The sequence below is a fragment of the Oryctolagus cuniculus genome, chromosome 1 (assembly GCF_051225735.1).
Source record: "Oryctolagus cuniculus isolate XC-2025 breed Fujian yellow rabbit chromosome 1, ASM5122573v1, whole genome shotgun sequence".
Taxonomy (NCBI): Eukaryota; Metazoa; Chordata; class Mammalia; order Lagomorpha; family Leporidae; genus Oryctolagus; species Oryctolagus cuniculus.
Window position 1 is genome coordinate 113,526,048 of NC_142867.1, and position 25,419 is coordinate 113,551,466.

Sequence of the window (25,419 nt, forward strand, 5' to 3'; positions counted from 1 at the left end):
CTTGCACAGGGCCTGGCCCATAGATCATTTATTGATTGAGTGATTGTTGAGTCGCGTTGACTAGAAGTGTCCCTGGTTGTGTGTGTAGGTAAGGAGGGTGAAGGGTCACTAACCACCCAGGGTTTCCTGTAGGGGAAATGCACACCCTGGCTTGTCTATGGCCGACCTGCTGACATGTTTTATAGGCCAGTTAATGCCTGTTAATTGTTTTTAGGGAACTTTCATTCTCAAAGTGTCTTGGTTTCGATAATGAATCAATGGTCACTCTATTGCAGCCTTGCTAAAATATGCAACAAATTTACCTGCGTGTCCCCTAGGACGGCAGTGGAGGAGAACACTGATGGATGGCCTGTGCTTGCCATTGTGCGCGGCGTGAGTGATTACTCCCAGTGAGACACTGAGGGAGTGACTGTGCATTTCTTAGTGGAGAGGTCTTCAGAATATGGGTCTATGGACCAAGTCCTTTGTAAGTGAAAGGAAGTTATATGCTCCTAGGAACCCAGTGAGGCCACCCTCTTCTTGGCTCATCACACTCTGAAGGCCAGAGCCAGCCATAGGGCAGGCAGTGGACACAGGGAATGGACACAGCTCATTGAAGTCCCAGCTCTGCAAAGCAACAGAAAGAGGGAGAGACAGAGAGATTTTCCATCCTCCGGTTCACTCCCTAAATGGCTGCAGCAGCCAGGGGTTAGGCCAGGCTGAATCTAGGCCAGAACTCCATGCAGGTCTCCCACATGGCTGGCGGAGACCAAGTACTTGGGCCATCTTCCACTGCTTTCCCCAGTACATTAGCAGGGAACTGGTTTGGAAGCAGTGTAGCCAGGACTCAAACCAGAACACTGATATGGGATGCAGGCATCACAAGTGGTGGGGGCCTAACCCACTGTGCCACAACGCTGACCCCATAGCCCTCATTCCTTTGTCAAGTGAGCAGAGTAACCGACATCTGAGAATGTTGCTGCGAAGGTGGAGTGAAATAACAGGGAACTTGGCTCGTAATAATAGCAGCCCATTATATCATAACTGTTGTGGATCTGTGCACCATGCTGGGCTCCACTCAGAGCCTGAGGGCAGTCTGTTTCTGTTAGCTGTCTGCAGGGACGTTATTTTCAGTGGTCAGCCAGTCAGTCATTCCATCAACAGGAATGTGTTGAGTGACAGTGAACTGCCCCAGCACATCATCTCATACTCCTGGGAATGAAAGAAAGCACAACAGGTTTACCGTGAGGAGCTTGAAAGTGAATTCTGGAAATAAAACCAGCATGCTCAAAGTGATTAACAAATAATTCTATCTAGAATAATTCATAATAATAAATAAAAATTCACTCTAGCAAGTTGGCAATTAAAAATTGAAGGGGTGGGGGTGGTGGGCAGAGATTAGCTCTATTATTTATTCAGGGGGAAAGACATGGTGGAGATGCCGAGGAGGATGTGAGGATACTTTTCTGGACTGGATAGAATGAATCTGATCTTGAAGATGCTCAGGACCGGAATAGGTAGGGCCCATAGGAAGAGGCTATAGAAGGCAAATAAGCACCTTAATTAAGGCTGTGGGGACAGGTGTCCATGCAGTGGGCAGAGCTGTGTGCGGGGGCTGGAGGGGGTGCAAGTGAAATGGAGAAGGGTTTGCTTCCAAGAAGCTGGGAGGCATAGAGGGTTTGTACAAGGGGAGGTGTGAGTAGCAAAATTCTCCTCCACCAAAAAAAAAAAAAAGCTGAATTATTAAAAAATTAAAGCTGAATTAGCATGTGCTAATGTTCTGTGATAATGAACTTGAGAATGGCAGGAAAGAGCACCATCCTGGGGAGCTGAGGAGGGAAACAGTTAAGGCATTTTGCTCTGGAGCCATCTAAAGTGAAAATGGAGAGGTGAACCTGAGACCCAGCGCAGAAGGACTCTGGGTCTTTCTTCTGATTGATGAGTGATGTAGAAGAAATGTCCAGGCATCCGTTTCCCTAGAAGCCCCGGGTCCCTCACTCCCCTCATCACCTCCTGTGGGTGCCTCCTGTGAGTTTGGATGGAGCATTCAGCACACAACCCTGCAATCCTTGGTTTCCTCTACTTGACTGATGGCCCCTTAGAACTTAGACCCAGGCCCCAGCCTCTCCTACAGAACAAGACCCAGGGTTGGGAGCTCAGTGTGGGTGTGTGATGAAAGTTACTGCTGTTCATCAAAATCTAACCCTGCTGTGTTCTCCTGGGCCGTGCTAACAGGACTCGTGCAACTGTGCCTGTAGTCACCTCGCTGAACAACCTCCACCTCTAGAGCTCTCCACTGTGTCGTTCCTGCCCCTGAACAGCTGAATGTCTCTATGCAGTGGTGCAGAGAGCCCGAGAAGAGGGAGCCTGGAGCAAAACAGGAACAGCCAGTGACAAGGGACCTCTGAAGGCTCTCGCTGCTCCCCTCCCAGGCTTGTTCCCACGAGTGTGAGATTTCCTAGGCTTCCCTCTTTAAACCTGATCCCACTGGGCCTCTTGGCACACATTCCCTCCTGAGATTTGCTGCTGAGCTGACCCATCTGTCCGGTTCCCCCCTTTCATCTCTGACCCCAGAAGCCAGCCACAGGACCCTCTCCTTCGTGTACGCTTTATGGTGTTGATTTCTTTTTTTTTTTTAATTTTATTTATTTGTTTATTTATTTGACAGAGTTAGAGAGAGACAGAGAGAAAGGTCTTCCTTCCATTGGTTCACCCCCCAAATGGCTGCTACAGCCGGAACTACGCTGATCCAAAGCCAGGAACCAGGTGCTTCTTCCTGGTCTCCCATGTGGGTGCAGGGGTCCAAGCACTTAGGCCATCCTCCACTGCCCTCCCGGACCACAGCAGAGAGCTGGAGTGGAAGAGGAGCAACCGGGACTAGAACCAGCGCCCATATGGGATGCCAGCACCACAGGTGGAGGATTAGCCAAGTGAGCCATGGTGCCGGCCCTATGGTGTTGATTTCTGTCCTCTGCTCATCCTGTGGAGAAACAAGTGGAGGCAGCCACGTTGCAAGGCCAGGACTGGTGACACAGGATGTGGTCACCTTGCACATGTCACTCATGGACCTCAGTGTAGACTAGCGCCCTGTTGAGAGCCTTCTCAAAGTCCACAGGCTCTTTATTTTCATCTCCTCTCCCACCTCCCCTGGATGGAGCTCATTAAGCCATCACCCTCCTGTGTGCTTGTTTGTTCTATTTGTTTTAAAGATTTATTTTATTTATTTGAAAGACAGAGTTACAGAGAGAGGTAGAGACAGAGAGAGAGGTCTTCCATCCGCTGGTTCACTCCCCAAATAGCCTCAATGGCCAGAGATGCACCCATCTGAAGTCAGGAGCCAGGAGCCTCCTCCGGGTCTCCCGCGTGGGTGCAGGGGCCCAAGGACTTGGGCCATCTTCTACTGCTTTCCCAGGCCATAGCAGAGAGCTGGATTGGAAGAAGAGCAGCCGGGACTAGAACCAGCGCCCATACGGGATGCCAGCGCTTCAGGCCAAGGCTTTAACCTGCTGCGCCACAGCACCAGCCCCCACATGTTGGTTCTACCAACAGCTCTTAGGATGGCCCTGCTCCCAAAAGCAGGTTTTTTTTTAAAAAAGATTTATTTATTTATCTGAAAGGCAGAGTAACAGAGAAAGAGAGAGACCTTCCATTCGCTGGTTCACTCCCCAAATGGCCACAACAGCTGGGGCTGGACCAGATCAAATCCAGCAGCCAGGAACTCCATCCTGGTCTCCCACATGGGTTTCAAGAACCCAATTACCTGGGGCGTCTTCTGCTACCTCCACAAGTGCATTAGCAGGGAGCTGGATTGGAAGTGGGGCCGCTGAGACTCACACTGGAACTCTGCCCCAATAAATGATGCCAGCACTGCAGGTGGTGGCTTAATCCACTGCCCCTGTGCGGCCCCCCAAGGAAGTTTCGTCAGAAATCTGAGATGACAAGCCTTGGGTCAGATGGACCCCTCCATAAATGGTCTAGTTGGAACAGACACGGTGGAACACCTGTGAGCCTCAGTTTCCTTCTCTGGAAGATAGAGGTCATAACTGCATGGACACCTCCCGGGGCTGTTGTGAGCACTGAGTGAGAAAAATCATGCTGAGCACTCCACAGCATGCCTGGCACACTGGAGATCGAAACTAATTTCATTCCAAATCTAGGCCTAAAGGAGCAATTAAAGTACAAGGAGTGAGTTGACTGTGCTCCCGGCTGCCAGTAGGTCCGTCCATGTGTGCTCCTTAAGGCTAAGTAGCTCTTCAAAAACCAATACTCAGGACATTTATTTTGTGTCTGTTGAGATTTTCATTCAAGGGCAGGGATGCAGTCTTTTGCATTTTGTCCCCAGTGTCCAGCACATCATCTGACATCAGTAGTTGATGAAAGAATGGACAGCAAATGAATGAATGGACAAGCATTGCAAGGTCCTCCTGGCTAGGCAGCTCTGGCTTTTCCTCCCAAGCAAGGGAAGACATTCATGTAGCCCTCACTGCATTCACTCAGCAGACATGATTGTAAACCCCTGGGTACCAGGCAGGAAGTTAGGAAAGGGAGTAAGGTGCAGCCCTGCCTTCGAGAGGTTTGGAGTCTAGTGAGACGCACTAATCGTTGCTGTAACAGAGCCATGAAGAAAGTATTCAGAGGCACAGAGGAGAAAGTGGTTGTTTCCGAGGCAGGATCAGGGACGGCTTCGCAGGAACATTTGACCTTGACCTTGAAGCATCCTTCCGGCATTGCTGCTTTGAGATTGTTGGTAGGGCAGTTGCCACACTCAGAACTTGGTTTGGATAAGTAGGATGAGACTGGAGGTACGAGGGCATTGGAAACTGAGTGAACGCATTTGGACCGCAAGCTGTTGTGTCTCAAACATCCTCACAGAAGGAGCCAAGAGCAGAGAGAGATGAGATGTGAGCTCTTGAGGATCTGGGACGTAGTCCAAAGCAGCCCACCACACTAGGCATTTTCTTAAAGACTTGCATTTTGTCCTGCAAAATACTTAGGAATTTAGCATTTTACTCCATAATACAGACTTATTAAAAAAAAAAAAGAAAAGAAAACATTTTTCCCACCTAAAAGCCAAGTAAAATTTAGTGTCCCAGGAAGCCGCCATCGCGTTGCCACATGCTCTGGCCCCAGCAGTGCACTGGACTCAGTTTGAGAGCCCATCCAGGGTTCCCGGGTGAGGGGTGACGGCAGGAAAGCTGGTGCTGGGGACGGAATTCTGAGCTCTTAGTGGCATTCTTGGTCCCAGGGAGCAATCATTGCCTTGGGAGAAACGAAGTCAAATGAGGACTTCAGGTTTCCAAAACACATTCTTATCACTCGTAGCAGGGACAGTGTTCTTGGAAGGCAGGGTGTTTGACTTGCTAGGGAAGTGTTTTGGAATAGCAAAGGAAGCTGGGCACACAGTAGACAATACAAGTTAGGGAGCGGAAAAGTGCGCTCTGGCCAGGACCTGTGAGAATGCAGAAGGAAACTTGTGCCTCGCTGGGGGCTGAAGAGGGGTAGATATTATTTCTGGAATTAGCTGGGGAGTCCAAGAATGATAAGGAGAGTTCTAGTTACTTCTGGAGTTGGGCAAGTAAGTGTCATGCCATGTTGGAGTAGGGTGTGAGTCATGGCATGTGGGGACCCAGGACAGAGAGGGCCCAGTGAGTGGCCTGAGTTTTTCCAAGGCCCCAGACAAGGGTATGGGGAATGAAGTAGAATCCAGTGTCTGACCAGATACCTGTCCCTACCCTGTGGGATGGCATCCAACAGTCCTCCTCCCCAGGCCCAAGATATACCCCAGAAATTACAGGGAATGGGCAAAACAGTGCATTTAAACCTAAAATGACTGAAAAGTCTCTATGTCTTTGACAATTGGGTGGAAATGGAAGTTTGAGGCAGCAATTAGGTTTGTTTATAGGACAATGAAGTTATAAGGCTTGCAATTGTTAGCTTTGGAAATTCTTCCCCATTCCACAGGGGTTTGGGAAGACTGAGCTGACAACAGGGACTCAGACAGAGGGCGAGGGGAGACAGAGAGAGGGATCAGGTGGCAAGGAGTGAACAGGAGGCCTCTGCCCTGCACGTGGGGTGGGGGCCAAGTGCTTCCTGGTGTGCAGAAGAGAACTGAGCAGAGGAAAAGCGGAAAGAAACAGGAGCAGCACCCTGCCCAGGTGCCGTGCGCCAGCCTCTGCCGACTTGCCTGTCTGCACGTGTCCCCTGGAGCCGCGGGTGAGCTGTTTAATAAGAGGTGACATCCCAGGGTGAAGCTGTCCGGTGAAGCCAGGGTTTCCGCTGCCATCTCAGCCATAGCACCCACTGCCAGTTTAACATGCTGACCCCATTTCTGCCATGGCTGGAGCCCAGGCAAACCTTACTGCGAGGCCAAAAGGCTTTTTGGCCAAATGAAACTCCTCCACGTGACCTTCCTCAAGCCAAGCACGACACCCCAGCCTGAGATGGGAAGCAGCACTGCTGGGTCTCTGTGGGTAATCAGCTATCAGACTGCTGTGTGCTCAAGAGACTCGTGCAGACAGGGCCAGCAGGACCCGAAAGATCCCTTCCTTGAAGTGGTCGCCGGGATTGGAGCCGCAGGAGCATCGTCTCCCTGGGTCTCCAGTGGGACTCAGGACAGAGGCTTTGATTGGCCTTCCACAGCAGCTCCTGCAGGAGCTCTCTTCTTGGAATTCGCAGCAGTCGGCTGTCACATGTGCCTAAAGGAACAAGAGGAAGAGGGAACAAGCAGAGAGTACTGGAGGTGAAGGGGACAGGGAGGGGGTCCTTTCCCGAGACCTCTGAGAGCCAGTGTGGCTCTAGGCAGTTTGGTTCCGTTAGAACATACCAGACAACACTAGGGTGCCTAACAGAATCCTGTTCTACTTTTGTATCCTATCAAAATGGGAGACATTGTAAAGAAAAGGAACCGGTGCTCTCCCTCCTTCTAACCCAATATTAGAGTTCCAACATCACTGCCAGATTCCAGAGAACTCTAACACTGGGGTGGTGCCACCCATCCTGAGCCTTTTTGCCAAGTCCGTTGATGGCTCTGGCCAGGGCCACAGCCTCGCCCCTTCACTTCCTCTCCCCTTACTTTGCCTGCCTACATCGTGGTGACCATCCACCTTCCTGCACGCTGGAAAACGCAATGGCAGATCACGCGGAAGACCGCAGGTTACAAAAGAGAGCAGGCTTCGTGCCAGGCTGTTTCATTTTCTTCAGTCTTTCCTCTTCAAAAGCTCTTATTTTATTTATTTATTTTCTCACTCAGCTCCTATAAAAAGAAATATCGCTAGCCAGTCCGTGGAGGCCGGCATCCCAATTCAAGGAGATTGGATTACCGGAGGCTTTGCAGAACCATCGCCAGACAGAAAGGTGGCTGGTGAACTCCGAGGAAATTAAATACCTTTATCTGGAAAAACACCGGCTCACAATCGGGCTTCAAAGGAACATAAATACAGCACCAGGCTGTGAAAATCAGGGTTCCCTTTCAGGAATGGACGAGAGGCTGGTGGTGTTAACTCACGGAATCCTTGGAGAACAGGAAGTTGGCTGGTTGGCAGGGCGGCAGAGGACCTGGGAGCCATCTTAGCAAGGGTGGGGGTGAGCGACGGGGGAAGAGCGCTCTGGGGAAACCTCCCTCTGTCTTCTTCTCAGGGGGCCCAGCCTGGCTCTCCCAGTTCTCCGGTTTCTCCACGGAGAGCCCAGACTGGCCACGTGGATGTGGGAAGTTGAGATGGTGTCTCGCAGAGAGGCTTCCTGACCCAATCAGATGGGTTGCTGAGACATGGGGGTGCTCCAAGAAGCTGCCAGGAACAGAGGCAAATGTGGCCCCCCTGTAACTCTGCAACCAGGAGGTCAGCCATGATAAAGTTCATGGCCCACTTCTGCCTGGACACTGGGCCAAGACTGAGCTGAGGAAGCATCCATCCCGATGGGATGCGCTGTTCAGGAGGGTAGAAAGGGGATTTTGCAAGATGCCCCCCCCCCCATACCTAGAACTCCTATGGTACCCCGAGCCCAGCCCATCATTCTGAAGGTTCCCGGGGATAGATTCAGTCATCGAGAGGCTAGGTTGAGTCTGGAGTCACATGCTGAGTGATAAGCACAGATGGTGTGGGGAGGTGATGGCCCTGGCGTCAGTCTGCATCCGGGTACTTCTGCTTATCATGGGCAAGTTAACCTTGGGCAAGTTACCTGCTACTCTCCACACCTTGGTTTGCTTGTCAGAAAAATAGAAGTTAGGATACTGCTTGTTTCACAAGGCAACTGAAAGACTGAATTAAAATATTTAGCATGGTAACCTTGCTTATAGTTAACACTCATAAAGATCAGCTTTATATTTATAAGGAGTGCTAGCGTTGGAATAGCTCTATCTAGAATTCACACCTTAGCTGTCGAAACTTAGAGTCTCTGAATGTCTGTTTCTTTAGCTGTAAAATGGGAATGGTGGGTTTCCTTTAGAGTGTTTTTAATGATAATTGAATGAGATAGCAAACTTTTTTTAAAAATGAAGTCCTTGAGCTCATGTTATGATAAATTGTAAAATGCCTCTCCCACACTTTATCTTTTGATAAATTGCAAAATTGATCAAGGGCCTCTGCCACCCCTCTTCTATTTTGTGTCCCTCTCCCCTGCTTTTCTCCCACCACTCTCCCTGGAATCTGCTGGGTCTAGTCAGCAGATCTAAAAGCAAATGCCAGAAGAAATGGCAAGCTTACTCTTTCACTTCCTGTGAAGCACACACGTGGCGAATCACCCTGCATTTCCTGGGAAGATCATAGACGCCATGATCATGGGCATGTGAAGGTCCCATTTACAACCAGATGTCTGGCCATGGCACCACTTGACCTATTTGCATGGATGCAGGTGAATGTAGTGCTGACACATACAGTTCTTGAAAGCCATTTTGGGCCAAGAGTCCATGCTGTTGTCAAGTGCTTTTGGTCAACACGGCACAGAACTTCAGCACCTGCACAGTACCCAGCTCATGGGAGCGCCTCACTAAAGGTGAGCTAACCATCACCAGTGGGCAGTATGCTGTCCCTTGCTGGGATCCTGGCACTGCGCAGTCCTCTGTGTACCCACCTCTGGAGCTCCTGGAGCCTGTGCCTCTTTATTCAGAACGAGCGTCCCCTCTGTATCTTAGTTGCAGATTTCCACGATGCTCTCTGCAGATATGTGAGGGTTGGAAAGGCTAAGACATAAGTGTACCTGAATGTAAGAAGTAGTTATTAGCCAGTCACAACCGAAGGAAGAGCAGGAGAGTGGGTGGAGAGCCAGATCTCTTCATATGTCCCCCCTTCCAGCATGCCATATCCCTGTGAAGTTGTAGAGACAAAGGAAGTTATTCATTTGCATTTGCGCACTGTAATTTGTATTTGTGGGCAATCTGTGAGTGACACCGAAGTTAGTATTTCACCAACCAGGAGTTTGCAAGGAGAGTTTGATTCTATTTCGGCTGATGCAGACTGATTGCTGGGGTTTAGCTGAGGCTCAGAGAGAGACTCAGTGTTAGGAGAAAATCCCAGTTACCGTGCCATCTGCCTGGGTGGCTCATGTGTGGTTCCATCTGAAGACAGGGAGAGAGGAGGTGACTCGATGGCTTCCCAGTCCCTCTCACAGGTGCTGGAGCATCTGTGAGTGATGCAAGGGCCTTGTGGCCTGCAGGGGGTCACATCGGTGGCTCCTGGTGATGCATGGCTGGGTGCTGTGGAAGGCATTTGACTTCTTGGAGAATGACTGATGACAGTGTGTTAAATGCAACTGCTGCACTCCCCGAATACTCCCTCCCCACTCCCAACTCCATCTGTTTCTCAACTCTCACTCTGCCAGCTCATCTATTCTTGCCTCCACTTTCCAATAACTTCCTAAAGGCACGCATGGTACACAAGCCTCACTCCCAGGAGGAGGAGGAGAACCACTCAGCCAGGAATCAGCACGCTGGAACCAACCCCCATGATTAATGCGCTGGCCCTGGAACGCGAAAAGCTGCGAAACAGAGAAGGGGGGATGTTTTGGGGACTCCTGGTTTCTACCAGCACCCTGTTAAATCCGCGGCTCCTCCAGGAAGCTTTCCCTGATCTAATCAAAGTGATCAGAGCACAGATGACAGATCCACTTCTAACCGTCCCCTACGGCCCCCTGCACCCAGGCAGCCCATGTTGTGGGTTTCCCAGGTTAATGTTCAGCCCTCATTAACCAGCCAGCCAGTCAGCACAGACTGAGCCAGCCGCCTCTGACCAGCTGGACTGCTCAACACGACGGCTATCACATTCTACCATTGCTCTGAACAAATTTTAAGTAATAATGAATGCTTATCGCAGTAAAGATCCAAAGCTTTTGGTAACGCAAACTTCTATGTCAGGGATGTCTTTATCCTCTTTCTCTCAGCAGATATTTACTGAGCTCTTATTATGGGGCTCGGTACCATGATCGCAGGGTTGCAGAGCTGAGCAATGCAGTCCTGCTCAAGGAGCTCGCAGCCTACGGGAATCCAGATATGTGGAGTCAAACAGATGTTATGAATGTTCGCACTATTAGCGGGATGTACATCTTATTAGTAATGAAACACAAAAGTGGTACAACTGAGTCAGGTAAGAAGGAAGAAGATGGCCTTGAGGAAGTGGCTTGAACTAAGTCGTAAAGGAAAGGTTGAGATTAGCCAGATGTGTGTCTAAGGGTTTCGGGGTAGGTTCCAGGAAGAGGTGCTAAGCGGGCGGAGGTACAGAAGGTAGGAGCAGTGCTCATGTGTTCTGGGGACTATAAACTGTACTGTGTTAGGAGAGGATGTGTCCGAGTCAGAGCCCGCATTGCAGAAAGATCACCCAGGCAACCACATACAGAGGGAGGGGCCTTGACGAGGAAGTAGCTGGAAGCAGGGCAGTCATTTCACAGGTTGCTGCAGTAGTCCAAGTAAGAGAGGGTGGGCGCCTGAAGTGGGGAAGTAGGGGGATGGGGAGAAGGGTAAGAACGTGACCAGTATTCAGCGGGGTTTGGTACTAGCCAATGCATGGAAGAGAGGCAGGACCAAAGGCAGGGACATGAGGCGAGAATGTGTCCTACAAGAAGCATAGGAGACTGGGAAGGTTGGGAGAGAGCAGTGAGCAATGGCTTTATAAAAAGCCAAGAGGGGGTCAGAAGTTGAGCCCAGCCATTAGGATGTCCAAGTCCCGTCTCAGAGTGCCTGGGTCTCATACCTGCAGCAGCTCTTGATTCCAGCTTTCTGCTAGGCACCCTGAGAGGGTATCTAGTGATGATCAAGTAGCTGGTCCCTGCCACCCATGTGCGAGACCCACATTGTGTTCCCAGTTCCCAACTTCAGCCATGGCCCAGTCATGGTGGGGAGTGAACCAGTGGATGAGCTCTCTCTTTGTCCCCAAGCCCCTCTGTCTCCTTCTCTCTGTCTCTCATATAAAATAAAAGAAAATTTTTTAAAAAAATTTCAGGAAGAGGATATGGTTTTCAATGTCAGATGTAAAGAGAGGTCACATAAGAGGAGGACTTGAAAATGTCCCATAGATTAGAACAAGACATTTGTTGGTGACTTGGTGACTCGGTGCAGGTGGTTTTAGTGGTGCAAGGCAAAATATGATGGGATGAATATTGAAGAAGAAGAACAAAAATAAATTCAAAACTGAATATTTTTCTCCTTTGAATACTCTGTAGACACTGTACCCAGGACCTCAAAGCTTTTTAAGTGCCCAAAATTATGTCTGAGAACTGAAAAAAAAAGTATTGGCTTCAAAGTGCAAAAAGAAAACTGCAAAATTAAATTAAGATGTGGTTAATTAAATATCTCCAACATGTAACATTGTTTCAACTTCATTAATTTTTAAATTTAATATTCATAAAAAACTTCATTACATGGAGAAACAATTTTTTGGTTGGCTTTTCTCATTTTACAAACATTCCCTTGTATGCACAAGGATGGCTGAAAACTGGTGGCCAATTGAGTATTAACTGTTTCTTGCCACCAAGTAATATCAGAAGGAAAAGTTTTAAATGCGTTTAACACAAGATGTGGGTGCATTTCCTTCTACTTGCTTTCCTGTAAGTATTTTGAGGGTTTTTATGCTGTCCTAAAATAGTTCTGATGTAGGCACCTCTTCCAAAAACCTTAGCCATGGCAGGAAGAGGAGAGATGAGTGTTGATGAGGCGGGTTGGAGAGGGTATGGGAGATAGTCTTTCTTCTTTATGGAGAGAGAAGCATGAGTGTGCATATGTTTAAGGGAAGAGCCCGTGGGGAGGAAAAGCTTGGAGGAGGACAGGATGGTGATGGATAGGGAGGCGAGGGGCACAGCAAGAACGCCGTGGAGCAGAGGAAGAGGAGGTGAGGGCCCGTTTGCTGGCTCAGGCAGAACCATCCCAAGGGTATCTGAAGTCCCTCGGGGACTTCAGAGCAAGCAGCCCCCTTGATCACTTCTCTAGGGATCTCCATCTAGCCTTTCTGCAAGGGTGTGGCTGGGGACACTGGTTCATCCACCTTAATACCCTGGTTCTCACCATGCCTAGACCTGTACAGATTCCCTTTGAACTCTCTTTTGTCCCTCCCTTCATGTGGATCCTAGTGCTCCCCCAATCAAAAGTCTGCCCAAATGGCCCTAGGTTAGAGGAGTAAGTGTTCCAGTGAGCCCCAGGCATCTTTGCTCTAGAAGGTAGCACTGAGGTTTTTAATGATAACCTGTTTTGGATTATTCAAAATAGGGGATACTGCATCACACAGGCCACCAGGAGGTGATGGTGTGGCTGTGCAGACCAGAGTTGGATGCACCCCTGATGTGAGCCCCGGGGACCACTGCCTGTGGATTCTCAGCTAGGCAGGGGTTGCTGCTGTGCTCTTGCTATTTTAGAAACAGGCATCTGGCCGGCGCCGCGGCTCACTAGGCTAATCCTCCACCTTGCGGCGCCGGCACACCAGGTTCTAGTCCCGGTCAGGGCGCCGGATTCTGTCCCGGTTGCCCCTCTTCCAGGCCAGCTCTCTGCTATGGCCTGGGAGTGCAGTGGAGGATGGCCCAAGTGCTTGGGCCCTGCACCCGCATGGGAGACCAGGAGAAGCACCTGGCTCCTGCCATCGGATCAGCGCGAGCTCCGGCCACAGCGCGCCGGCCGTGGCGGCCATTGGAGGGTGAACCAACGGCAAAGGAAGACCTTTCTCTCTGTCTCTCACTGTCCACTCTGCCTGTCAAAAATTAAAAAGAAATTAAAAAAAAAAAAAAAAGAAACAGCATCTGCTTGGGGATTTGTGAGAGGAAACCTCAGGCATCTTAAGTAGCCAGGGGAGAACCGTTTCTCCAGCGTTGCAAGGTACAGAAAGAGCGTCCAGTTTCTGCTCGTGAACTGCAGCTTACCTTGAGTGTTGCGCAAAGCTGGCCGTCCCTGACACGGACACAGTTCTGCCACGTCCTGCGATGACACCACTCATTGAAAAAGCATTGCAACGTGCAAACATGCTGAAGAGCGCAGGGCATAAGCCGCCCCCTTGGCGTTTCTCCTGGATAAATGATGCCTTTTTGATTTATGACCTTGGTCCTTGTTGGTTGTGGTTGCGTGCGTTTGTGATGCTTCCTGGAAGGTGTAGGTTTCTCTAATGCATGAAACAAGCTTTTAGTTATACAGCTAAACTCCACATTGACACTGCAACAACCAAACAGCCATTTCATTCTGCAAATATTTGTTGAGCGTGTGCTCTGTGCCAGGTATCATGTTAGGCAATGTGGACACAGCAGAAACAGTGCCTGAGTTCAAGGAACTTTGATTTGCAAACTGACATTAGGCCTGGCTAGAAAGGACTCACCTGGGAAACTTACTGAAAACACACATTCTTGGGCCCCATCTCCAGAGACAGTCAATAGGTCTGGGTAAGGACCGAGAATCACTGGTTTGGTTTTGGTTTGGTTTTTGGAAGATTTTCTTTTTAAAAAAATGTATTCAAGAGGCAGAGAAATAGGCAGAGAGACAGACAGGGAAAGCTCCCATCGACTGGTTTACTCCCCCAGATGCCTGCAGCTGGCAAGGTGGCCAAAGCTGGGAGCCGGAAACTCAATCCCCCGTCTCTCCTGGGAGCCGCAGGCACACAATCACTTGAGCCGTCACCACTGCCTCCTGGGGAGGTTGGTGTTGGAAGCCTAAGCTGGAACTACACCCCAGGTTCTCTGGTTTGGGGTGAGGGCGTTCTGGCTGGCACCTTACCTCCCGGGCCAAAAGCCTGCCCTGCCATCACTGTTTCAGACCAGCTTTCCAGGCCTTTGTAATTGCAGCCAGATTTAGGAATCACTAGTCTGGTGGGATAAAAACTTTTACTTTCCAAGCAGGAATGTTAGTAACACGTTGACACAGACAGGTAAACATACTTTTACCTCTGCCCTTTGCAACATGCAAACACCAGTATTGGTTGACCGAACTGTTTATGAAACTGCTAGGATGGTCAAGTGTCACGTCTCTGAAAGCAACATCAGATTTAGCCCGAGCCCTTTTCTTTTCTATTTTTGACAGGCAGAGTTAGACAGAGAGAGAGAGAGGTCTTCCTTCCATTGGTTCACCCCCAAATGGCCGCTACGGCCAGCGCTGCGCCAATCTGAAGCCAGAAGCCAGTGCTTCCTCCTGGTCTCCCATGCGGGTGCAGGGCCCAAGCACTTGGGCCATCCTTCACTGGCCTCCCGGCTACAGCAGAGAGCTGGACTGGAAGAGGAGCAACCGGGACTAGAACCCGGCGCCCATATGGGATGCCAGCGCTGCAGGCAGAGGATTAACCAAGTGAGCCATGGCGCCAGCCAGCCTGAGCGCTCACCTCCCATCGCCAGACACCCTTTGCTAGGCTTTCCCAGGCTCCTGTCTTTGCAGCTGTGTCTCCCCCGTGTTCTGCCAACCATGCTGAGTTATTTCTCCCCCAAGGCAATAATTAAGTCGCTTGGAGCAATGTGCGTCTAAACGTTCTGGTGGTTTACATGACTGTCAGCATCTGGGACTGAATGATGATGTCTTTCTGCTCCTTTACAAGTTGTTGCCCACTTGTTCATCCCTTTCTTACAGGCCTGGGAATGGAGAATATCGGTGGAATCTTTGTGGTTCTTATTTGTGGCTTAATCGTGGCCATTTTTATGGCTATGTTGGAGTTTTTATGGACTCTCAGACACTCAGAAGCAACAGAGGTAAACTGCCAGTGGGGGGAGGGGACTTGCAGGGTCAGCCCAGGGAGTGAAGCTCACAGGCTCCTGCACCTGTGGGGGTCGTGTCAGACAGGGCCCTTGAAATTGCAACAGAACAGATCTGAGCTAAGGCTGCATCACTCACTGATTATACAGCCACAGAAAGGATCCTTCACTGCTCGGGATTTCAGATTCCTTTCTGAAAATAAATAAATATGAAATATTTTATGAGCAACAAAGCCATAAGGCATAATATAGTAAAGAAAAATAGGTAAAAGGACTAGGCCCCTAATGGAAAAGATGACCTCAGTCCTTCCGTTCGGAGCATGTTTTTGCCTCCGAGGGAAAGATCCTTAGAGATAGCACAACTCATGGGAATGCAAGAATGACACTCGTACCTTCCTTCTCGGGGATTTGGGATAAATTCACTTCCCACACTGTGGCGTGGAGGCTTGGTTACTATAAACCTCATGCAGATTGCCGAGTCTGGGAAAAAGGAAGAAGCCCTTATCCCATTCTTCCGTTCCTCTGCAGGGGAGGTGCACAAACCGTTACCTGTTAACGACACCATGAAATGTATTTGTTTTTTTAAGTCCCTGAGCCTCTGCCATCATAGTCTCCAAACTCTGGATCTTTCTAAAACCTGATTGGCACTGTTGAAACACCTCGTAACTGCACAGAGCTCTACAAGCCCATGGAGTCTGGCCTCATAGGGGACAGACTCAACACGGCTATGGCGGTCCCTTCCCTCTTTCCTGTCCCCACATCGTTCCTCCACGCTGTCATTCCTTGCCCATGCCCTCCGCTCCAGTCGCTGCAACAACTGTGTGGGAGCAGCATGATTGCTAAATCTGGAAGAAGGGACAGAAGGCTCTTCTCCCATCATGGCCCAAGACAGTGCCCTTTCCAGTTCAGAGAAGGGAGCTCAATGGAGCTTGCAACAGGCTTCAGAGTCGGACAGGTTCAAGTTCAGATTGTGAGTCAGCTGTTTATCAAATGGTTTTTAGTAAGATACGTGACTTCAGGAGGCTCCATGTCCACATCTGCAAAATGGACATAGGAAGACTAGTGACAGTAGTAGCAACCCCGCCTCGTGGTTCTTCACCCAGTGTTCTGAATCCCAGGAAGCTCCAAGTCCTTCGTCAGGTATATGCAGGTGCACTCAGTGACAAAACTTGATTCACGTTCATAGCCCTTGTCTCACTCAGTGTGTGGCACATCTATTTCGGTAGAGGAATATTCATGTTTGAATATGGAGTCTGCCTCCAGACGCATCGTTCATGGTATATGACATACTGATTGTGCATCCTATTGTCTTCCTAAAATCCGAAGTTTATTCTGAACTTGGAAAGAAAAAAAAAAAAACAGCGGAGACGATCGTTTCGTGTTAGGAGGCTGTGGGCCTGGGTAGTGGCGACGGCTCCTGTTTCTGTTATTATTGGAGTGCATCATTCCCACTGGTCAGCCGCTGGTTAAAAGAAATGGGGATCTTTGGCCTGAGAACGGAATGTTCCGGGAGACATGGCCGCTTTTTCAAACACTTGAGAGACTGGCCGTGTGATAGGCAGGTTATCTACTTCCTGGGCTTCAAGCTCCAAATTTAGCTGGGATCAATGGCGGGGAAAGGAGCCATTAGCCCGGGAGAGGGAAACAGCTGTTCAAGGAAATGCGCACAAATGGAGCGAGCTCTTGCCCAAGGTAGTGGCGGTTTTTGAAGGCGTTCAGACTGCTGGCCATTAAATGGGACTGGATGGAGGGGTGAGGAGGGGTGAGCAGAGCTTCATAGAAGCGTTGTCCCTAATATGATATGGCCCCGTGACCCTGCCCCGACAGACCCCCACCCCCGGGGACGGACGGGGAGGGGCGCAAGGCTGGTTCTGCGGCCCACACCCTGCCCTGACCCCGCTGTTTCCCACAGGTGTCCGTCTGCCAGGAGATGGTGAGCGAACTGCGTGGCATCATCCTGTGCCAAGACAGCATCCACCCGCGGCGGCGGCGCGCGGGGGTCCCGCAGCCCGGGCCCCCCGCCCCGGAGGAGCGCCGGCCGCGGGGCACGGCGACGCTGAGCAATGGCAAGCTGTGCGGGGCTGGGGAGCCGGACCAGCTGGCGCAGAGACTGGCGCAGGAGGCCGCCCTGGTGGCCCGCGGCTGTACGCACATCCGCGTGTGCCCCGAGTGCCGCCGCTTCCAGGGCCTGCGCGCGCGGCCCTCGCCGGCCCGTAGCGAGGAGAGCCTCGAGTGGGAGAAGACCACCAACAGCAGCGAGCCCGAGTAGCCCGGGGCCGGGGCGCGGGCAGGCGTCGCTCGGTCCACGGGGCGCCGACCCTCATCTCCGGACAGACGGGCGGATGGAAGGCGCCTGCCGCACCAGCCAGGGACCGGCCTTGCCGCTGGGGGTTGGGCTGCACCTGCAGACTTGGTGCCCCGCGGCGATGGGACGCCACCCGCGCGGGCACAAGGACCCCGCTTCTCCCGGGGACAGTCTCGGGTGGGAGGGCCCTACCCAGACAGTCCAGCGAATCGAGGGCATCATCAGTTGAATTTCCCCCTAGGAAGGGGCCATTGTACCCTGGGCCTAGTTCTTACAGGAAAAAAAAAAAATTAAACTCAACAGGGAAGTTTTTCTTTTCTGGATTTGTATATTTTTGTTAATGTTCTTTTCTATCCCCTTTCTCCTTTCCTTTCTTCTTCGAGTCCTCTCGGTTTTGTGGTTTGGGGAAGGGGGGAGGCTGGGTTGGGGCCTGGAAGTCTAAACAACCCCTGTTCCTTTTTCCTGAACGTTAAGGTGTCGAGGTGCCCACGTAAAGACTTCAGGTGCTGAGCTCCCTTGTGCGGGGAGGGGGTAGGTGGCCTGCGAGGTGCCGGACAGGGTGGTGCCGGTGGGGGAGGGCCATTGCCACATCTCCAGCACAAGTCCACAGAAGGTCTTAAACGACCACCCCCCCCCCCCAAAAAAAAAATACCAGTTCACGCGTGGTTTACACAGCCCTTGAAACATCCGGGATTTCAAAGGCTAATCTGCCTTTTGTTTCTCTTCTTCCTGAGTTCACTGCTCCTGGCTTGGGTATGGTCCTTTGTGAAGGAGATCTCCGCAGACCCTGGACCAGAACAGAATACTGGGGGCTGGGATGGGGTGGAGGAAGGAGGAAGGACCCGGCCCGCCCTGGCCCTGCTGGTGTGGTGCACAGGTCGTGTCACGTCCAGCTCAGTAGCTGTCCGTGAGGCCCCACCTCCCAGGCTTTCATGGGTCAAGTGATTTCCTGCTACCTGACAGCAGCCTGGGTGCGTGGGTGCGTGCGTGCACGTGTGTGTGTGTGTGTGTGTGTGTGTGTGTGTGTCTACACCAAATGGACAGACTGTCAGTTGAGAAGGAGTTGCCAGGTCTCTGGGAGCGAGATGGAGTCTGTTAGCCAACACCCAGGCCTGGGAACCCCAGTGTGGGCAGCAGCCCTGCTTGTGCGTCCATAGGTGAAGCCCTTGGCTTCTCTGGTGTCCACAAGCTAGGGGTGGTCCCTCCTCTTGCGTTCTTAAGAGCAGCGCGAAGGGCCGAGCGCTCCTCTCCTGCTAGGGGAGAGGCCCCACGGCAGCTGCCTGACCTCTGCTTGGCTGCCCCCCTTGGGAGTGTCACTCCGAGAGTTTTCATTTTCTGGTGGAAAACAAATTCTATGCAATTTCTGACTGTGATTTTAGGAAACTTAGAGGGAGAGAGAGAGAAGAGCCGCTACCCTCACCTCCACCTCTGCCGCCATGGCTGCCACCTTGAATCGAGTTGTCCTCACGTTGCTTCTGTTCTGAATGGACTAAAATAAAGACCTCTTTGGAAGATGACGAGCTTAATCCCATGCTTTTGTCTTTTGGATAGGTCAGCATCCCCATTGGGCCAGAGCAGTCGGCTAGAGCTGCCATCTTGGGGAAACAGTGGGACCCCCGATTGTTCCTATCAAGGATGCCATTTCTGTCCTAGGCTGACCTCTTCCCTCTCATGAATTTGGATGCTTTTTCTTTTTTACTCTTTAATTAGTAAAGGACAGCAATGCGTGCAGGACACTTGAGTCTTTTTTGAAACCATGCCTCATGCCTCATGGAGGAATGTGGATCTGGTGGGAAGGGCGTCCCAGGTGCCATAGCGCTCCCACCTGCATCTCCGTCCCATGCTTCTGACAAAGTGGTCCCTCCTGGCAGATCACACGTGGCGTGGGAAAGGTGTTTTTTAAAAAATGAAAACAAAAACAAACAAAAAACCTAGTTTTTATGAGCAGGAGATCCTGATCAACCACAAGCTTTTTTTTTTTTTTTTAATGGATTAGTGAAATAAATGTGCCCATGCATCATTTATAAAGTCTGTGTCCTTGGCCGTGTGGAATAGAGATGACATTGACAGCACGAGACAGTTTCTCGGAGCTGCAGTCACTGCACCCTACGCAAGCTGCTGAGGGAATTTGCAACCAGCTAGCTCTCTTCCTGGGTTTGTCTGCCTTTTTATCTGTTGGTTGTTGGCTGTCCTTTCCATTCTGTATTTTCTATCGGATTCTGTATACTGTATAAAGCAGTTTTTTCTTGTCTGTTTATCTTTCTTCGACTGGAATATTTACAATAAAACAGAAACAAACCTTGACATGTTAGTGATGGATGAAAGCTGTTTTGGTTTGGAAAATACGGTTTGGTGTGTCTAATCATCAGGTACGAGACTCTAAAAGCAAATAAAAGTATAAACTCACTTTGTGTCTCCCCCTGCACCTGCCATTCCCCTCCTCTGCACCTCCCTGTCCAGTCTCCCACCCCGTTCGTTCGGCTCTTTGTTCAGGTCTCGGGAAAGTCTAGGTGACTTCTTTCAATGTTTGGTCCTGGGAGTCTTTGAACCGCCCCCATCCCCACAGTGGATACCCATGGTAATGAAGTTCGAGATTCATAGGGTTTTGTCTCCCTCAATGCGCTTTCACAGAATAGTCATCTATTGATACCTGGAGTAACTGTAGTCAGATGTCACCCCAGATTCCACTGGGAGCTGCAAGATTACATCAATTAAAATATAATACTTTGCTTTCTTTCTTTTAATTGCTTTGCAGGGCCCCAACCGTCACAAGATCTCTACCCCAGAACTCAGGTGGGGTGTAAATTGAGCGTGTGGATGGCCGAAAATCTTTTGGCTTCCTCTAATCCAATGCTCGCATGAGAATATTCACCCTGGGAACTTGCCAACCGGCCCTCTTATTGGTTAGGTGAGACCGAAATATCATGATAACCAACCCACCTGGGGCTGCTCTGTGAAAGTTTATTAGTTTTGGATTCCAAGGAGTTTAATTTTCTTTTGGAATCCAAGGGGGACTTCCCCACGGTGTAGGAATCAAATGCTGCAGGCCACAGAAGGGCTGGGGTATTTCAGACACGGCAGATTGGGGGTCGGGGCCAAGTTCGAGAGAACCATTTGTGCCCCTCCCACCAGTGGGGTGTTCACTGCTGTTCACAGAACAGTCTGGAAATGATAAGGGAGATTTGATCCTGACTGGTCGTCAGCCCTCTTGGGCAGTAACAAAGAAGCCTATTTGGGGAATTCAGAGAAGGAATCCTTTCATCAAGATGTTGCTTCAAGCTAGCGCTTCCTATGGGGCTTTCTCAAAGCAAGAAATGAAACCTGGAGTTGTCTTCGGCTTTGAGGCGTTCCCATGCCTCTCTGTGAAGGGTGACCTTCTCCCCACAGGTGAGTTCCCACCGCAGCCCAAGAGAGTACACTTAGGAACTGACAACACAGCCATCTGCCCGTGTGACTCAGAGATTGGCGATGGCGCGCTTTCAAAAGACTGCTCCCATGGGGGGAAACGTCGTAACTGAGTGTGGCTTTCAGAGGGGGAAAAAGGCTCCAGATTCTAGAACAGAAGTGATCACAACCTTGCCATGTAGGAGCAACAGGGCAAAGGAAGTTCCGTCCCTACTGCTACAACATGGTCTTTCACAGTTCATTCACTTCTTACTAGTTTTCTAAATCTGCAACGTGAAAGAACAAATACTACCATTAAGCAAATAGCGGATCTGGTGCTGAGATGTGGAATGAGGTCCAGGGTCAGGCACTGTGGCACAGCCCCTCAGCCACTGCGGGGCATGCCCGTGTTCCACGTCAGAGTGCCTGGGTCTGAGTCCCACCTCTGCTTCCAACTCAGCTCCCTGCCAAGGCACACACACCCCGAGAGGCGGCAGTTGGCGACTCCAGCACTTGGTTCTCTGCCACCCCTGTGGAAGACCCAGATGGAGTTCCAGGGTCCCGGTTTGAGGCAGTGCAAACCCTGACTGTTGCCGGCATTTGGGGAGCGAACCAGTGGACAGAAAGTTCTCTCTCTCTCTCTCTCTCTCTCTCTCTCTCCATTGCTCTGCCTTTCAAGTAAATAAATGAATAAAACTTAACAAAGAGAAGACTGTGAAGGAAATAAAGCGGAGAACGACCCCTCTGAAATGACCTTGCCAACCAGAAAAGCATCTAACATGACCCTAATAAGTTAACACAGCCTCGGCATATGAATATTCCTGTGGCTGGCATGTACTGCAGCATGTCAGGGAATCAATGCTTCTTTATGCATTACAATGTGTGCAGTCTTGTTGCAGAACACAGAGGTTCGATGCCTATGTGCAAAGCTCCTCTTGCTAGGAAATTAGCTGAAGAACACTGGCTCCTCGTGCCCACGCTAACGTTGTCCCGTGGCAGTGTCAGGCAGGTCAGAGGGGAGCAGGGATGAAAAGCTCCCTCATCCTGGTGGCACTTTTTCAAGATTGGCCAGTGACCTGGAGAGGGTATTTCTTCAGCCCCCAGCACCGTGTTAGATCCTGCGGGACATGAGGAAGAGGCAGAAGCAGCCACTCGTGGTCTACCTGTGAAGAACTGTGAAAGGAAAACACCAAATAACAAAGCTCTGGCATATGCGATCTGCAATCCAAACCGTGTGGAAATTCAGAGCGACCTCAGATTTTAGGTATTAGGATAACAAGGAAAGGCTTATCGGAGGAAGCAGGAGTGTGTTTGTGTCGGTGGGTTGCTAAAAGTTTTTCGATGCCTGGAAAAACAACATTTTGCTTCATCTCCCTTGAAGTGTAATATGAATAATTCCTGTTGATGAATTCAGTGCTCCTGTGATAGCAGTGTTGTTGCTGGTGTGTGTGTGTGTGTGTGTGTGTGTGTGTTTCACCCACTCCATTCCTTTTGGAGGAATTCTGGTACCCGTATGATGCTTATTCCAGATTGCTGCAGCACTATTTTGAGGTTCCCACCGCTGCCTCATTCCTGGGCATCGGTGGGATTCACTGCAAACAGCCTACTATGGACTACAGAGAAGCTGACTGGAGCAAGCCACGAAACCAGAGTGGATTGAGAGTTATTTTTAGAAAGAGGATCGAACAGCCTTAAAACTGGGGGGAAGGAGTGTGAATACAGAACGGAAGGTGCGGAGGCAAAGTGGAAAGTTGATGCAGAAAAAATCCCCGAAGTCTGCACGTGAGGAGTGTTCAGAACCATCATCCTCCCCAGCCCGCTCCGCCAGCCTGTCGTCCGTAGCACGGAGCTTCCGCTCGGACTGTCCTGATCAGATCCTTGGCAGCTTGTGCACTAAAACTAGCAGAAAGTAACTGCTGGTCCTCCAGTTCTATATCATCTCTAATCCTATTGCACCACATGAGCTGGAAGGGCGTTTTAAACCAGGCACTAAAACTTGGTGGAAGGTCAAGGTCAGAGAGTCACAGGCAGACAAACAGCACAGGCCAGCACTGGCCAGAGACTGGATGTGTTGTCCCCCCTCAAATGCAGTGACAGCACTTCAAGCCTGGCTTCAGGAGGTCAGGTGCACATAGTGCTGCACAAAGAGACATGGAGTTATTTTGGTTTGTGGCTTTTTTCCCATTTGTATGTAAGCTAAATGGAGTGTATGATGTGTGTGTTGCTTGTGAGGTGTGTATGTGTAGTGTGTGTGGCATGTACCTACATGTGTGTATCCTATGGGGTATGTTTGTGATGTGTACGTTGCAAGTGTGGTGTGTGGTATGTGTATATGGCATGTGGGTGTGTGAGTGTCGGTGTGCATGTGCGTATAGCATATACGGGAGGCATATGAGTGTGAGGTGTGTGTGAGTGGCCTGTGTGGTAATGCTGGGGAGCAAGAGATCAAGAATGGGATGTGAGGGCCGGCGCCGTGGCTCAATAGGCTAATCCTCCACCTTGCGGCGCCGGCACACCGGGTTCTAGTCCCGGTCGGGGCGCCGGATTCTGTCCCGGTTGCCCCTCTTCCAGGCCAGCTCTCTGCTGTGGCCCGGGAGTGCAGTGGAGGATGGCCCAGGTGCTTGGGCCCTGCACCCCATGGGAGACCAGGAAAAGCACCTGGATCCTGGCTCCTGCCATCGGATCAGCGCGGTGCGCCGGCTGCAGCGGCGGCCATTGGAGGGTGAACCAACGGCAAAGGAAGACCTTTCTCTCTCTGTCTCTCTCACTGTCCACTCTGCCTATCAAAAATAAAAAAAAAAAGAATGGGATGTGAATAAATGTTAGCAAGTTAGTACCCACTCACAAAGGAGTACCACACACGAGCTGCGAACCACCAGGTCTGGGCTCATCCTTTCTGTGCCACAGAGTGTAGGGTTTGGGTGGAGTTTTCCAGGGAAGGGAGGAAATTTCAGGAATTTGGTGACTGCTCATTTTCTGCCCTTTTTAGGAAGTCTCAGAAGTGTCAAGGCACCTGGTGCATGATGGGAGTGGGAATGTCAACCATGGTAGTTGTATTATAGTGATATCATAGTAGGCTCTAAGTCACCACGGGGATGCACTCAGAAACCATGATGGATATTTGGGGCCAGGGCTGGTTCTGGGAGGGGGCTTTGCTGCCATAATGATTTCAGGGTGCTGACCGTGGGGTTTTGAGAGATAGTCCTGGGAGAGGGTACTGGCATATTTTCTCCGGCTTGTCTCTGATCTCTATCTCCTTATCTATCAACAGCATGCGTATGTGTGTGGTTGAGTGTGAGTGTGGGGTGTGTGCATGTGTGTGTCTCTACCAGGTTCCTGTCAGTGTCCCTTCTGCCCATTTCAAAAAGCAGAAGGCACTTTCCATGATCTCTAGCCTTTCTTTGTGCCTCTAGGTGACATTGCTGGGTTTAGTGTTCTGGATTTTAGTGGCTTAGTTCTCACTGAATGGTCTTTGATGTAATTTATTTCTAAGCCAAATGTATATGTAGATGCATGAGGCAGAAGGTGTTTTTCCAATTCCCAGGTGACTGATAAGATGCCTGAGCTGACTTTCTAAAACCTGCTCCCCTTGCACCCCCTCAGCTGCAGAACAAAGTCTCCCCAGCATGAGTAAGTGGCCAGACGGAGCGTTCCTCAGATGGGGTGACTGAGCACAGCCAGTAAGAAGAGCCGCACAGCCTGACTCGCATTTACACCCCTGTCCTCAGTGATGGCCTTGTCCCTATTAGGCAGAAAACAATTTAAAAAGAGCCGAGGTATGGAATTGTTAAAATCTGAGCAGTTGGATGGGCCCATGAAGTGCAGAATTCAGAAACACCGTCTTTATTCAGCCAGCCGGTCTTTGGCATCCAAGAAACCGGCAGATGCAGTTCTCTTCAGAGGATTCGAGGCCGAGCAGGCCTGTCAGGATCTGCTGCCCTTCCCCTGACTCCTGTCTCACTTCCCTTCTGCCCTGCCCTGCCTCTAACCAGCCCGCCTACGCCTCTGCATCTGTTTGCTTGATCCCATGCTTTTCTTCCGTGTCTTTGCTTGGGCAGTCCCCTTCTGCAGGAATGTCCCGCCCATTCATCTCCACTTTGCCAGTATATTTCAGATGCAGCTGCAGTGCCACCTCCCCCGCCCCCAGTGAAGTCTCCAGTCCTAAGGGAGTAACAAATAACTCCTCCTTCTTCTGCACATTCTCTAGCTTTCTTTATGCCCATTGTCACCTCCTACATTGTATCAAATGTGACACATAGGCTGTCCCCACTTACTTCCACCTACCAGAGGAAGGCCTTTAGGGTGCAGAGAAAATGGCTTTTTTTTTTTCCTTTTATACTTTCACAGTGTATAGGATTCCTGGCACATTGTTGGTCCCCATGAATGAACGCATGCATGAATGAGACAAATTCAACGGTGAGCAGATGTACATAAAAATGCTGCGGGGATGAGTGGCGGGAGCTATACTAATACACCCTTGATTTAAATCAACCGTGCAAAGCACAGCCTAATAATTTATACCAGGCTACGATATGACTTCTTTCATTTTCCTGGGTGTGAGCCTCGTGGAGGGAGGAAGTTGCTGTCTGCAGGCTGGTGGAGAGTTGGTTTCCTCAGCA

General features: G+C 50.5%; 1 protein-coding gene and 1 long non-coding RNA gene across 14 annotated transcripts in view; one reads left to right on the forward strand and one right to left on the reverse strand.

Annotated features, from left to right (window-relative positions):
• The window catches only part of GRIK4 (glutamate ionotropic receptor kainate type subunit 4), a 433,666-nt gene extending 413,832 nt beyond the window's left edge, over positions 1-19,834 (forward strand). For all 8 annotated transcript variants that reach the window (XM_051819416.3, XM_051819403.3, XM_089313654.1 and 5 more), the window contains 2 exons: positions 14,990-15,108; positions 17,024-19,834. In XM_051819416.3, coding sequence (XP_051675376.1) covers positions 14,990-15,108; positions 17,024-17,380 — 476 coding nt within the window. In that variant the 3' untranslated portion in view covers positions 17,381-19,834. The remainder of the gene's footprint in view (positions 1-14,989; positions 15,109-17,023) is intronic.
• LOC108176875 (uncharacterized) lies at positions 1,404-14,708 on the reverse strand. Of its 6 annotated transcripts, none has more exons than XR_016221142.1 (6): positions 13,309-14,708; positions 9,493-9,667; positions 9,172-9,278; positions 6,164-6,674; positions 5,043-5,238; positions 1,404-4,958 (listed from the first exon to the last, which is right to left on the reverse strand). It is a non-coding gene; the product is annotated as an uncharacterized LOC108176875 (long non-coding RNA). The 6 variants fall into 6 exon arrangements; XR_016221139.1 differs by having other exon boundaries at positions 6,164-7,231; XR_016221137.1 differs by having other exon boundaries at positions 7,052-9,278.
• Positions 19,835-25,419: the final 5,585 nt, after the last annotated feature.